The sequence below is a fragment of the Myotis lucifugus genome, unplaced genomic scaffold (assembly GCF_000147115.1).
Source record: "Myotis lucifugus unplaced genomic scaffold, Myoluc2.0 scaffold_66, whole genome shotgun sequence".
Lineage (NCBI taxonomy): Eukaryota > Metazoa > Chordata > Mammalia > Chiroptera > Vespertilionidae > Myotis > Myotis lucifugus.
This window is the reverse complement of record NW_005871114.1, coordinates 2,708,050-2,723,958: the sequence shown is the minus strand read 5'-3', so window position 1 is coordinate 2,723,958 and position 15,909 is coordinate 2,708,050. Positions and strand designations below refer to the sequence as shown.

General features: G+C 38.7%; 1 protein-coding gene across 1 annotated transcript in view; it reads left to right on the top strand.

Annotated features, from left to right (window-relative positions):
- The window catches only part of ZNF518A (zinc finger protein 518A), a 9,420-nt gene extending 1,833 nt beyond the window's left edge, over positions 1-7,587 (top strand). The window contains 3 exon segments of the mRNA XM_014456920.2: positions 754-866; positions 1,020-1,467; positions 1,470-7,587. Coding sequence (XP_014312406.1) covers positions 1,149-1,467; positions 1,470-5,605 — 4,455 coding nt within the window. The 5' untranslated portion in view covers positions 754-866; positions 1,020-1,148 and the 3' untranslated portion in view covers positions 5,606-7,587.
- The last annotated feature ends 8,322 nt before the right edge of the window (positions 7,588-15,909 follow it).

Sequence of the window (15,909 nt, the reverse complement as noted above, 5' to 3'; positions counted from 1 at the left end):
CCCCCACCCTGAAGGGGGTGTGACCAGCTGCGAATACACCCATCAGCCCCTCACCCAAGCTGGCCAGGCACCCCAGCGGAACCCCCACCCTGATCCAGGACACCCTTCAGGGCAAACCAGCCGGCCCCCACCCATGCACCAGGCCTCTATCCTATATAATAAAAGGGTAATATGCAAACTGACCCTAACAGCAGAAAGACTGGGAATGACTGGTCACTATGATACACACTGACCACCAGGGGGCAGACGCTCAATGCAGGAGCTGCCCCCTGGAGGTCAATGCGCTCCCACAGGGGGAGCTCTGCTCAGCCACAAGCCAGGCTGATGGCTGCCAGTAAAGTGGTGGTGGTGGGAGCCTGTCCCGCCTCCTCAGCAGCGCTAAGGATGTCTGACTGCAGCTTAGGCCTGCTCCCCGCTGGCAAGTGGACATCCCCCGAGGCTTGCGAGGCTGCCAGAGGGATTTCTGATTGCCAGCTTAGGCCCAATCCCCTGGGGAACGGGTCTAAGCCAGCAGGTGGTCATCCCCCGAGGGGTCCCAGACTGTGAGAGGGCACAGGCTGGGCTGAGGGACCCCCCCGCTCCTGAGTGCACAAATTTTTGTGTACCGGGCCTCTAGTATGTATATAATTGGAATATAAGGTTTTAAAGGCTCTCTTTCTAAGATTTTAAAAATCCTGTTTAAAATTAACAATATCAACTTAATATAAAATTCTTAGAGCTTAAGGGTGCTTTTCCAATTGTGGTTTTCTTTAGATGAAGTACAGAGAAGTTGAAATTTGCCCAGTGCAACACAGCAAAGTTGGAAGTAAAGCTTGTATGCCCTGACTTCCGTGTTAGAATTATTTCTACTTCAAACTTGCTTCTTGGTAAGCTGATTTTAAAATAATTAACAGGTATTTTATTCATTTTTTATTTATGTACTTGAGCAACATTCCTATGTTGTGTCAAAATGAACTTAAAAATATGAAATTTACTGATAACTTTTGTGATGAAAATTTCAACTCTTTGTTTGGTTTTAGGTGAGTTAATGTGGGAAAAATCCTGGTATTGTGAAGATGTCTCGGCATAATATTGTTTCCTGTTTAAATTACAAGTAATATCAAGAGTTTTCAGAAAAAAAAATTGGGATTTTTTGTTTTTGTTAAGTCATGCCATCTGAACAGAAACAGTTATTTTTTGATGACAATGAAGCTGCTTTACGAAAAGATTATGATGGGAAAAATGACATAGTTGATACTATCAGATCAGTAATTAAGCCAAAAATTTTGGAAAGTAGTTTTCATTATAAACTGAAAAATGTGCAAATTGATTTGCCGAAGATAAATATTCCAAATGAAGTCCTATTGAAACATGAAGTTGACAAATACAGAAAATTATTTCAGCATAAACCACAGACTGCAAGGAAATCTATCAATATGAAGACTGGAAGCTGTATAGAGGAGAGTGTGTTGCTACATAAGTCTGAGAAGTTGAAGAAACGGGTATAAAAATGTCTGCAAAAGTACTCAGTTTCAACTGTTTAAAATGCCAAGATAGCACTCGATATAGCCCAAATGATTTGCAAAAACACTTTCAAATGTGGCACCAGGGTGAATTACCTTCCTATCCTTGTGAAATGTGTAGTTTTTCAGCAAATGACTTCCAGATATTTAAACTACACAGACGAATCCATAGAGGCACTTTAGTAAAATGTGACATTTGTAACGATGAAAAAATATATACTTTATTAGACTTGACAAAACATTTTATATCCACACATTGTGTAAATGGTAGTTTTCAATGTGAAAAGTGCACATTCTCCACCCTGGATGTTGGCACATTTGTTCAGCACATTCATAGACACAATGATGTCCATTATAAAAGTGATAAATACCATCATATATATTTTACCAGAGGAGAGATTCAGAAGCACCTTCATGTTAATTCTGTTACATTTCCCTTCAATTGTAAATATTGTAGGTTTGGTACCTCAAAGAGAGAGTACCTTGTAAGACATGTTTTAACTTTACACAAAGAACATTTATATGCGAAAGAAAAACTGGAAAAAGACAAATATGAGAAAAGGATGGCACAGACTTCAGTAGGACTTAAGCTAATACTTAAAAGATACAAAATAGGTACATCTAGGAAGATATTCTGGAAACGTAAGAAAATCAACAATGGAAGTGATGAAAGTATAGAACAAAATACTGAAGTGCTTAAAAACGTGAACAAAACACAGGCTCAATCTGAAGACCAGAGCCATCTTACTCAAGAACATTTAAATGAAGAAAAGGATGAACGACTACACTGTGAGAATAATGATAAAACTGCTGAGTCAGAGTTGGAAAAGCCAACTCTTCTGTCCACTGGACAGTATAATAGAGCTGGAGAGCTATCAAATTCTACTTCTGGTTCCTCAAAAACTGCTGTACAAGGACCTACAATGGTAACAGTGAAAAATAATAGAATAACAGTTCCAGCTAACTATAGTGCTAAGTTTATGGGCTTCAAGATGGTGGATGGAAAACAACATATTGTAATAAAATTGTTGCCTACCATTAAACAGAATTTATGTTCACCAGGCTCACAGTCAGATACTGCAAAGGACAGTACTGCTAATTTGCAGCTGCAGAGTTTGGACACCACTGGATTTATAACAAGAGTAAAAACTGAGGTAAGTGACACAGTTTACATGAAAGCACCTACATTGTCATGTTCATCTCCTATACCTGCCGGGAAAGTAACTTCAGAAAAAGAAATAGCCTTACTATCTCAAATGAGTAATACACTTCAAACAGTGGATGATGAAAAAAGTGTATCTTCTTTGCCAACATCCTCAGAATTAGTTACATCATCAGCGAATTTAACCACAAAAGTTGAAACAAGAGATAATGTTAACTTATTGGGAAGTCATATTACTCATAGTCGCCCTAAGGTATCAGATACTGCCATTAAAAGTCCAGATAAAGTCAACTCTACTACCAAACCAAATGCATACAACAGAGGAGATATGCATAACTATTGCATTAATTATGTCAGCTCTGAATTACCCATTGAATCTTCCAACCAAGGATCATTACCTTTTCATAATTATTCAAAAGTGAATAATTCTAATAAACGTCGTAGGTCTTTAGGAATAGCAATGTGTGAAAGCCCTCAAAGAGAATCTTCATCAAGCAAGACAGTTGTTCAACAACCAGTAAGTGAATCAGTTTTATCACTAGTGAAAAAGGAGAGCTCAAACTCAGATAGTATGTTAACATCTGTTAGTCTTTTAAATACTAAAGATGAAACTTTAAAAACTCAAACTGAAATAGAAGAACAGTGTGTTTTAGAAAAAGAACAAGACATTGATGAACAGAGCCTATATATAAATGAAAATCAAAATTTAGAGAGCATGACTAAAAAATCTAATGATGACATTTCCATTGTTGAGTCACCTATGATGCCTAGAATCACATCTGTGTTCTCTCTTCAGAGTGAACAGGCATCAGAATTTTTGCCACCTGAAGTAAACCAGTTGCTTCAAGATGTATTAAAGATAAAATCTGATGTAAAACAAGACTCCAGTAACACTCCAGATAAAGGCCCGTCACTTCACTGTGACCAGTCATTTCAGAAACATGAAGGAGAAGGCAAAATTACTGAATCTTCAAAGGACTTCAAAGTACAAGGCATCTTCCCAATTCCATCTTGTAGTATGGGTATTAATGTGCCACCAAATTATCTGAATTTAAAATGTCATGGAAAAGAAGCACAGTTACTCTCAGTGTCACAAGATGTGAGAGATTCAGAGAAGACACCTAGAATTTCAGGTATTGGCACATTACTTAAGACTCAGTCAGATGCAATAATAACGCAGCAGCTCGTAAAAGACAAACTACGTGCCACTACACAAAACTTAGGTTCTTTATATATGCAGAGTCCACTTGTAAATTCAGAACCAAAAAAAGCTCTATTTGTTCAGACTACAAAAGGCTTTTTTGTACCATTGCACATTGCTAACAAACCTGGACTACATGTTGTTTCAGGAAGACCACAGGTTAATACGCAAGGTGTACCTGCTACTCTTCTTTTAAACAAGAAACCTGGGATGATTTTAACATTTAATAATGGAAAATTTGAAGGTGTTAACACTGTAAAAAGTGAGAGTACTCAAGCTTGTGGAACTACAACAAAAGAGCCTTGCAGAACACCTTTTTTAAAGGTAGAACCAAACAATAATTGTCTAACACCTACACTTTGTTCCAGCATTGGCAGTTGTTTGAGCACGAAAAATAGCTCAGAAAATACTTTGCCATTAAAAGGCCCTTACATTATTAAAACACCAGTAAGTTCTTCAGGGAAACCTGTGCCTCCTCCTAATATAATAATATCTGAGCATCCGAGCACTAAGTCAAATATCTTGGATCCAGCAAAACCGCAGAACGAGGTTTTTCCAAAACCACCTCTTTTTACCCTCTTGCCTGATGGCAAACAAGCTGTTTTTTTGAAGTGTGTGATGCCAAATAAAACTGAGCTGCTTAAGCCTAAATTAGTCCAAAATAGTACTACTTATCAAAATATACAGCCAAAGATCCCTGAAGGGACACCACAAAAAATATTGCTGAAAATCTTTAACCCTGTTTTAAATGTGACTGCTGCTAATAATCTGTCAGTAAGCAACTCTGTATTCTCATCGCAGAAAGACAATGTATCATCTAATCAGACTGCAGGAGGAGAGCAAAAAGAGCCAGACTCTTCTAGAGATGCCTTACCCTTCTTAATAGATGATATGATGCCAGCAAATGAAATTGTGGTAACTTCTACTGCAACATCTGAATCTTCTGAGGAACCAGTACATGCCAGTGACCATTCAGAGGCCAGGGTATTGAGGTGTAAAACAAATTGTACAATTGGGAGAAGCTTTAATAAACAAAAGACTTCACCCCAAAATTTTTCAAGAATAAAAACTCATGTAAGAAGTAAAGACTCTGAAACTGTCAGTGTATCTAGAAACAGAAACTGTAAACGAAAGTGTAAGGATAGTTACCAAGAACTTCCAAGAAAAACATCATTACATAGAAAGTGTAAAGAAAAGATTAAACCTGAAGATGTCCACGAATCATTTGGATTCAGCCGACCTAGGCTTTCAAAAGATTCAGTCAGAACATTGCGACTTTTCCCCTTTAGTTCCAAACAGCTTGTGAAATGTCCTAGGAGAAATCAACCAGTTGTAGTTTTGAATCATCCGGATGCAGATGCACCAGAAGTAGTAAATGTAATGAAAACGATTTCCAAATTTAATGGACATGTACTTAAGGTTTCATTGTCAGAAAGAACTATCAGTGCTTTACTGAAACCAGTTTGTTGTAAGCCTTCTAAAACAACTTGTGATTTTTCCAAGAGGCACAAAACATTTAAACCTATTAGTTCTGTGAAAGAAAGATTTGTACTAAAACTAACACTCAAAAAGACAAGCAAAAACAATTATCGGATTGTGAAAACTACCTCTGAAAATGTTCTGAAGGCTAAATTTAACTGCTGGTATTGTGGAAGAGTATTTGACAATCAGGATGCTTGGGCTGGTCATGGGCAGAGACATTTAATGGAAGCTACTCGTGATTGGAATATGTTAGAGTAGTTTAAATTACCAAGGAAATGAAAAAATTATCTTAGGAGAAAACGATGGATTTAATTACCTTAATTTGGACGTTTTCTACTTCAATATTGTTCCTGAAGCTAAACATTTCAAAAGTGACTATTCCATAGAGGAGAAAAGGTTTTATGTGTGATGTTTGAAAATGCTATTAGTGCGCACATAAGTTTTGAAAGAAATTCATCACAGCACTGATGTATCTTGATTTGATTTTTTAAAAAATGTGTTCTTGGGAAGTTAAGGCTAAAGGAAATTTTGATAAAAATGTTTTCCCAATTTAGTTCTTCAGTGACTTGGTAATGGCTGACAGCCCCATCCATTCCTTCTCTTCTTCCACCAGCCTTATGAATCTGATAAGTATAGTTTCTCTGTAGAGCTCTTTCACCATGGAACTGAAGGAGTTTCACATCATTTGTGAGGATATATTAAGAGAGCTTGGGTAAAGAACTTACTCTACATCTACTAAACGTATAGTTCTTTTGAAGGGTATAGGTTTTTTTGAGAGTATATTTAATTCAGTACAGGACAATTCATAACATTCGAAGACAGTTTTTGATAAGTAAAATTTTTTTTTCCTCTCATAAGCTGTGGCCTATGTCAGAGATTGTAACACTCTTCCTTGCAAGGTGATTTTCTAAATGGCAATCTGATACATTGCAGTAGATGGGTAGCCTTGAAAGAATTAAACTCTCTAGGTCTAGGATGAAGTTCAGTTAAAGAACTTGAACACTTCTGTTGATTAAATTCTCCAGTGGTCCCCTTACCTAGAATTATGATTATTTGACTTAAATTGTTTATCCCCCATAAACCAAATTGCCAATTTTTTTTTGGTTGCCATCCCTTTAAAAAGAGTGGAACATAGAAACACTTTCAAGGGAATGGTTTTTCTCAAAACCTAAAAATTCTACAGAAATAATATTTTGAAGCGAAATTAGTAAAGTGAGAAATATTTTTGTATTTAATTAGTGTCTGAACATCTCCACATTGAGACAAACCATTTTTGTTAGCATCTTTTCAGTATGACATAACCCAAAGCAGATTATTTACTTTCTGTTGGCGGTTGAAAATAAGCATTAATAATGTATTCAGTGGCGGTGCATAAAACTTCAGGATGGATTCCTAAGGGACATATCCAACAGAGGTAAAAGTTTTAAAATGGATATATTCATGGCGAGGACAGAATCATCAGTTTAAACTTACCACTTTGTATGTTTGGATCAAGTTTTGTTGGTTAATTGGATAATGGAGTCCTTTTACTGCAAAATTATATACTATATAATTTTTTGTTACATTGTTACTACAAGTATTATGACATTTTCATTGGTTGAATGAAAACTTCAGGGCTTCTTTTCTGTACATAACAAAGAATTTAAACCTTGTACATATTTTTGTAATTTTCAGTTGTGTAAATTTTGCACAGAAAGTTTTAGATATAAAAGTTTATTTTTTTTTCAATTTAGTTCTGTGCATGCACTAATAAAACTGGTTGTTTAATTTAAAAGGAATATATAAGACTTTACCCATGTTATTTTCTTGGTTTTTATTTCAGAAGTAGAATTTTCTTTTTTCGTGTAAATTCATTTTTTTCAGGGATTGAACACTATTATTAGCAAGTGCCTAAAAGATGTGAAACAGTTTACATATTTCAACTGTAACAGTAGGTCCCAAATGGGCCCATTCCCCAAATAATTTTATTTTAAAGAAAGCCATATAGATGCTTTAAGCTAATCTTGCTATGCACATTATACATGTACTGTTTTTGTGCATTTTGTCTACTTTCTTAGTGAAGTATTTTTTGTATAAAACCTGTTAAAAGTGTGTTTCTTAAATTGAGCCTAAGAATGGAGTTGATTGGAAATACACAGTGTATATTAATAATGTGTATGGTGTTTAAAGGATGGTAAGCATTGTTAATTTCATTGTTAATGGATGTTTTCAATTAAATTCCAGTTTGTGTTTATACAATTTTTCTGCTGTGCTAAAATTGAATGGGAATTTTATTCTATTAGGAAATAATTTAGATTTAAAAGGTTTGTTTTCTAGTGGGCTATGCAAAATAAAGTATGGGCTTCTCCTCCCCCCCCCCCCCCAAATCACAGGGGAAATTTGAAATTTTGTTTGAGAAGGGCAACACCATAATTTTACTATGGTTGTGCTTATAAGGAAACCAATAGAGAGGTTTATACCCTTCAGTAACCTAACAGGAATAAAATTGAAATGCTCTGTTATGAATAGATCTATTACGATGCATCACCCTCTGTGACTAGAGAAGAGAAAGAACAATCTTGCCAATGTTTGTAGCACTATAAAAATATATTTCAAATACCATATGGTCTCACTTATATATGGAATCTAATGAACAACATTACCTGAGGGACAAAATAGAAATAGAGGCATGGTTACATGGAACAGACTGACAGCTCTCAGAGGGGAAGGTGGTTGGGGGACTGGATGACAGAAGGTGAAGGGTTAACCTCCCTCCTGCACCTCCCCACAAAACTATTTTATATATATATATATATATATTAGAGACCCGGTGCACGACATTCGTGTACTGGTGAAGGGGGGTGTCCCTCACCCCGTCCTGTACCCTTTAGCAGTCCGGGAGTTCTGGGGGATGTCCGACTGATGTCTTAGGCCCCATGGGGAGCAGGCCTAAGCCGCAGTCGGACATCCTTAGTGCTGCTGCGGAGGCGGGAGAGGCTCCTGCCACCGCTGCTGCGCTTGCTAGCCATCAGCCCCGCTTGTGACTGAGTGGCGCACTGACCACTAGGGGGCAGCTCCTGCGTTGAGCGTCTGCCCCCTGGTGGTCAGTGCATGCCATAGCAACCAGTCATTCTGCTGTTTGGTCAATTTGCATATTACCCTTTTATTATATAGGATACACACACACACACACACACACACACACACCACATAGACATAGACAACAGTGTGGCCAGAGCTGGAAAGGGAGGTAGGTGGTGGTGGGCAAGGGGGGATAAATGAGGATGGAAAGAGACTGCTTTGGACAATGTGCACATGATGCAATGTGAGGATGATGTTTTGTTGAGTTGTACACTTGAAACCTGTATGGTATTGTGAATCACTGTCACCCCAGTAAATTTTTATTTTTATTTATTTTTTAAAAGTATATTTTATTGATTTTTTACAGAGAGGAAGGGAGAGGGATAGAGAGTTAGAAACATTGACCAGCTGCCTCCTGCACACTCCCTACTGGGGATGTGCTCGCAACCAAGGTACATGCCCTTGACCGGAATCGAACCCGGGACCCTTCAGTCCGCAGGTCGACACTCTATCCACTGAGCCAAACCAGTTAGGGCCCCAGTAAATTTTTAAAAATACATCTCAGAACAGCCAAACCAGTAAAAATAAATAAATAAAATCTAATGTTGAGATACATACTTTTTACTTAAAGTTTTAAAAGCCATTTAAAAACACTTCATGCCTCAGGTACTCTAGGTAGTCACTTTTTCTGACTTTGTGAACATGGATTATTCTGAAGGAGCCAAACCTTTTTGGAGCTACTTTATTGCCAGAGGAGATAATTCAGAAACAAAACCCTCTATCCTTTTCTCTCTGCTGAAACTGAGCTAAAGATGCCTTTACAAAATATGATATTCAGTAGTTTGAGGTACTTATCTACACTAATAAAAGACAAACATGCAAATTGACCATACCTTTGCTATGCCTTAAGCCACGCCCACCGGCCAATCAGAGTGATTATATGCAAATTAACCCAACCAAGATGGCAGCCAGCAGCCACGGAGCTGGAGTGAGCAGGAGGCTTGGTTGCCCCAATGATGGAGGAAGCCAAGCTTCCCGGCCGGCTCTGAGCTCCACTCAAAGCAACAAAGTTTCAATTATAGAAGGTAAATAAACCCCAGATACCTGCTTTCAGCCGGCCGTGGCCACGGAGCTGGAGCAAGCAGGAGGCTTTCCCTCCCGCCCGCCCTGGCTGGCGCTTAGCTCCTCTCAAGGCTACAAAGTTTCAATTATAGAAGGTAAATATATCCCAGAATAAAAAAAAAAAGGCTGGGAGCTTCCGTTGCCGGAGAGCTTGGCTAGCCTGCAAACGGCCATCAGCCCCTCACCCAGGCTGGCCAGGCACCCCAGTGGGGACCCCCACCCTGAAGGGGGTGTGACCAGCTGCAAACACCCATCAGCCCCTCACCCAGGCTGGCCAGGCACCCCAGTGGGGACCCCCCACCCTGAAGGGGGTGTGACCAGCTGCAAACACCCATCAGCCCCTCACCCAGGCTGGCCAGGCACCCCAGCGGGACCCCCACCCTGATTCAGGACACCCTTCAGGGCAAACCAGCCGGCCCCCACCCATGCACCAGGCCTCTATCCTATATAATAAAAGGGTAATATGCAAACTGACCCTAACAGCAGAAAGACTGGGAATGACTGGTCACTATGATACATACTGACCACCAGGGGGCAGACGCTCAATGCAGGAGCTGCCCCCTGGTGGTCAGTGCTCTCCCACAAGGGGAGCTCTGCTCAGCTACAAGCCAGGCTGATGGCTGCCAGTACAGCGGTGGTAGTGGGAGCCTTTCCCACCTCCTCAGCAGCGCTAAGGATGTCCGACTGCAGCTTAGGCCTGCTCCGCACTGGCAAGTGGACATCCCCCAGGGGCTCCTGGGGGTGCCAGAGTGATGTCTAACTGCTAGCTTAGGCCCAATTCCCCAGAGATCGGGCCTAAACCAGCAGGTGGTCATCCCCCAAGGGGTCCCAGACTGCGAAAGGGCACAGGCCCGTCTGAGGACCCCGCCCCCCCCACCCCCTGAGTGCACAAATTTTTGTGCACCGGGCCTCTAGTTATAACAAGAAGAGTAAGTTTTATTTTTGCAATCTAACATGAATCAGGAATTTGTTTTATTTTCCCCCCTATTTATCCATCTCCATTGAAATATGGGCCTCACTCACTATTTGGCACTAACTTCAAAAAAGTTTTAAATTTTTTTAAAAAAAATATTTTTATTGATTTCAGAGAGGAAGGGAGAGAGAGAGAGAAACATCAATGGTGAGAGAGATTCGTTGATTGGCTGCCTCCTGCACGCCTCACACTGGGGATCAAGCCCACAACCTGGACATATGCCCTGACTGGGAATCGAACCGTGACCTCCTGGTTCATAGGTCAACGCTCAACCTCTGAGCCATGCCGGTGGGGCAAAAAAAGTTTAATTTTTAAAGAGTTTACCATCTTCTAAGCATTCAGTAGTACAGAGTCAAATGTAATAATTTTTTAATGAAATACTAGTGGCCTGGTGCACATTGAAAGGCAATTAATTAGAAGAAAGATTTGTGCGGTAATTATGTTACTGTGAAAAATTACATGTCAAAATAGTATATATAATATAGTATAAAATTAAAATACAAAATATTTTAATATTGCAATTCGCCCTTTATAATAGAAGTGTCAGATGAAAGAAAAGTAGTAAAATGTATGTGAAAATAATATATAAATTGATTAATAAATAAACAACGGTATAAAAACAAACATGACATAAAAATGATGATTGATAAATTGATTAACATGATGCAACAACAAAGATGATATAAAAACAACAAAAATGATATAAAAACAAAAACATAAAAAACATGATATAACAACTGGTAAAAACAATGGTAAATTGATTAAACAATATTTGGTCTTCTGATACATTCTATCAATGACGTCGGCTTCTTTCGTCTTCAGAGGTATGTTGTACCAATAGTTGATCTTAAGACATATTCTGTTGACGATGTCGCTTTCTTTCAGCTTCAGAAGTACGTTGTGCTAATAGTTGGTCTTCAGATATATTCTGGTGTCACATGTGATTGGCACCAGCGAGAGCTTTATATGTATTGCGCATGCATGAGTCAATGTTTATTTTTAAACTAGTGGCCTGGTGCATGGATTCGTGCACATTGAAAGGAAATTAGAAGAAAGATTTGTGCGGTAATTATGTTACTGCAAAAAATTACATATCGAAATAGTACATACAATATAGTATAAAATTAAAACACATGTGTGATTGGTGCCAGCAAGAGCTTTATATGTATCATGCATATGTGAGTCAATGTTTGCTTTTAAATTGTCAGTGCGTGTCATGTACTGGCTGGTCAGTCAGTTGGACGGTCGATGAATAAATCGTGATGTGGTTCATGTTGAATGTCAACAAAAACAACCAAATTCACGATCAACAATGACAGATTGAAACACGCGTGCGATTGGTGCCAGCAAGAGCTTTATATGTATCGCACATGCACTAGTCAACATTTATGCACCTCTGTACCTCTGCACTTTACTTCCGCACCTCCTCTGAGTCTCAGTGTGCTTTTCTCTTTCCTTCTAGTTGTAGAATTTCCACTCAGCCAGCCTTCCTATGGTTCTGGATGATGTCCGTTTTGTCTTTTAGTTGTATTTTTGAAGTGGTTGTGCGAGGCAGCAATTTCCAGTGTTTACCTATGCCGCCATCTTGGTTTCTCCTAAAAGGTTTTGTATACCTTCATTTCTTTCCTCCCTGCTGTTATTGTCACAAATATCTTTACAAATTGTGTGCCCATCAACATAGATTTATAATTATTTATGTATTTGTCTTTCAAATTAGGAAGGGGAAGTTACAAATAATACATTTACTCTGTCTTTTATGTTTACCTGTGCTGGTATTTATATTTATCTTTATTCTGTATTCTTTGTGTGGGGTTTAAATTACTATCTAGTGTCCTTTCATCCAGAAGGACTCCTGTAGCTCTTTTTCTTTTTTGTAGGACAGGTCTACTAGCAATGGGAATTATCTGACAATTTCTTAAATTTTCCTTTTTGAAGGGTAGTTTTGCAGATATATCTTTGTTGGTGTTCTCTTCTCCCCCCTCCCCCCCCCCCCCCCAATATAGCACTTTGACTCATCTCACTGCCCTCTGGCATCCATGGTTTTTGATGAGAAATCACCTGTTAATCTTATTAATGTGATGTGTCACTTCTCTCTGGCTGCTTTCAGGGTTCTCTCTGTCTTTCTTTTTAAATTGATTTTTAGAGAGAGAAGATGGGAGAGAGAGAGAGAGAGAGAGAGAGAGAGAGGAGAGAAACATTGATTTGTTGATCCACTTATGCATTTATTGGTTAATTCTTTTAAAAATATTTTTATTGATTTCAGAGAGGGATAGGGAGAAAGAGAACACCAATGATGAGAGATAATCATTGATCGGCTGCCTCCTGCATGCCCCCAACTGGGGATTGAGCCTGCAACCCGGGTATGTGCCTTGACCGGAAATCAAACCATGACCTCCTGGTTCAAAGTTGATGCTCAACCACTGAGCCACATTAGCCAGGCCATTGGTTGATTTTTGTATGTGCCCTGATCAGGGATTAAACCTGCAACCTTGGCTTATCTAGATGAGGCTTTAATCAACTGTACTACCGGCCAGGGCCTCTTTGTCTTTCAACAATTTGATTATGATATGTCTGGTGTGCTTCTCTGAGTTTATTGTAGTTGGAGTTCCTAGGGCTTCATGGATTGGTAGATTAATGTTTATCATCAAATTCTTTCTGATGCATTCTTTTTCTTCTCTGAGACTCACATTATGTATATGCTATTCTTGATGGTATTCCACAAATCTCTGAGGCTCTGTTCATTTCATGTTTGTTTTTTCCTTCTGTTCCTCACACTGGTGTCAGTTGACCTATCTTTAAGTTCATGGATTCTTTCTTCTGCCTTATCAAATCTGTTAGTGATCCCCTCTAGTGAATTTTTCATTTCAATTATTGTATTTTTTAACTCTATGTAGACAGTTTTAGAATTAAAAGTTTTTCCATAACTTCTATTTTATATATTCTATTCGGTTGAGACATCATTCTCTTACTTTCCTTTTTGTCTTTAAACTTGGTTAGTCTCCTTTAGCTCTTTGACTATATTTAAAACTAGAAGCCCACTGCATGGGATTCGTGCACTGGTGGGGGGCGTGGCCTGCAGGGATCAGCCAGCTGTGGGAGTAGCCACTCATCCCCATCAGCCAAGCAGTGCTCCCACTGTGGGAGTGCACTGACCACCAGGGGGCAGCTCCTGCGTTGAGCGTCTGCCCCCTGGTGGTTAGTGTGCATCATAGTGACTGGTTGACCAGTCGTTCTGGTCATTCTGCCATTTGATCACTGGACTTTTATTATATAGGATACATTAAAATTTTTGATAGAAAATCCAGAGGTTGGGCTTTTTCAGGATATTTCTCTTGATTGCTTTTCCCTCTGTAGGGGCAATACTTTCCTCTTTCTTTGCAGCCTTGTAAATTTTTTGTTTATTTTTGAAAACAGGTCATATAAGATGTTATAATGTAGCAACTCTGAAAATCAGGTACTCTACCTTCCTGTTCCCTTCCCCAGGGTTTGTTGTTGCTGCTTATTGTAGTCGTTTTTTGTTTGTTATTAACCTTTCTGAGTTAATTTTTAAAGTCTCTGTTCTTTGTCATGTGTGGCCCTTAACATTTCTCTTATTTTAGCTTAATGATCAGCTGCTAATTGGACAGAGATTTCCTTAAACACCCCAAATTAAAAAAAGTCACCCAGTGTTGGCCAAGACTCTCTATTTGTGCTTTTTTGGTGCATCTTTAAAACTCAGCCAGGGACTTTACAACTCTGCCTTAGGCTTCACTTCATATTTTGGCACAGTCTCCCGGTCAGAGATGACAGCTTGTGGCCTTCTCAGGTCTTTGCGTAGCACACATATGGCCCTGGCATTCATGTAGCTTTCTAGATTCCCAGGAATATGTTGGAGCTTTGCAAAGCCCCTTTGGACATCTCATTCCCCAGTTTTTTAGTTAGTCTGTTGTTTGCCTGAATGGTTATCTATCACTTTAGGCAACAGCAACTAAAACATTTACCTGTTATTCTTTTTAGAATTTCCACTATATAGCATCTTTAGCTCTGGGCCAGCTTCAAGTCAGACTAAAGCCAGTCTTTTAGGAAGTTACCAGACCTAAATGGTGAATTATCTCTTTTAGTACATTCTAAATGATTGTATTGTTTTTCTAGAAGGAAGAAAGAGCTTTTCAAACAAAATTTATAAAACCCATTTGTATTTTATTTTATTGTAAAAAATGTATATGGATTATATTAGTTTCCTGGTGTTATCATAATGAAGTACTACAAGTGGGGTGACTGAAAAAAAATAATTTATTGTCTTCCAGTTCTGGAGACTAGAAATCTGAAATCAAGGTGTCAGCAGGGCCATGTTCCTTTTGAATCCTGTAGAGAAATCCTTCCTTGCTTCTTAGCTTCTGGTGTTTACTGGCAATCTTCAGCACGCCTAAGCTTGTAAGTGCATCACTTGAATCCTCTGTCTTCACATGGCGTCTTCCCTGGGTATCTCTTCACTTTGTCTTCCCTCTGTGTATGTCTGTGACTGTGTCGAAATTTACCCTTTTTATAAGGAAACCAATCATATTGGATTAGGGCCCACCCTAATAACCTACATCTTAAAGATCCCATAAGGTCACATTCTGAGGTACTGGGGGTTAGGACTTCAACATATCCTTTTGGGGGAATACAGTTCAATTCATAACATAAATAGTCATCATAACAGTATATGACATTTAAAAATACAGTTACCTTTACAGGTGAGTCTGAGTTACTCATTACCTTCTAGCCTTTCAAAATCCTTTCAGAGATTGCTATATTATCCAGTGATCAAGTATATTCCTCATTTAATTATTAGGTTTATCTTAGTTTATCATTTCAATGCTATCTAAAGTCAAAGTATATTCCATTTCTGGAATGAGCTACGATCTTGGATAGGGCAGCTCATAATGGTACATCTTTTATTCCTTAGTGTTCATCAGTCTGCTTTCCTGCCCTTGTTCTCTGGGATGTTCCCTAGGCTTTTAGTCTAGTTTTGTCCTCATCTTACTTTGAACTGCATATCAAGTTTAGGGTCCATATAATAGACATGCATATCAAAGAGGTATAATTATTTTAATAAGCAAAGTTAACAACATAATTATGGACAGAAACTTCTAGAAAGGTCATTTCTATATCTCCCACAGTTGGGAGTACTCACAAAAGAGAACCATCACACCCCCCTTATCTGTACTTATAACTAAACATTGTATTTTATTTTCTACAAATAAAAATTATAACCAAGACATAATTGTCGAGCATTGGCAAGTAGATGTCTTGGTTACATTAGTGCACCAGTGAGCAGTGTACTGGCCTAAATTTCCAGCTGCTTTGTTTTATCCAAGATTACTTTTTTTCTTACTTTGAGAATGGAGTGTTATTTTCTTACATGATTGAAAATACTTTACACATG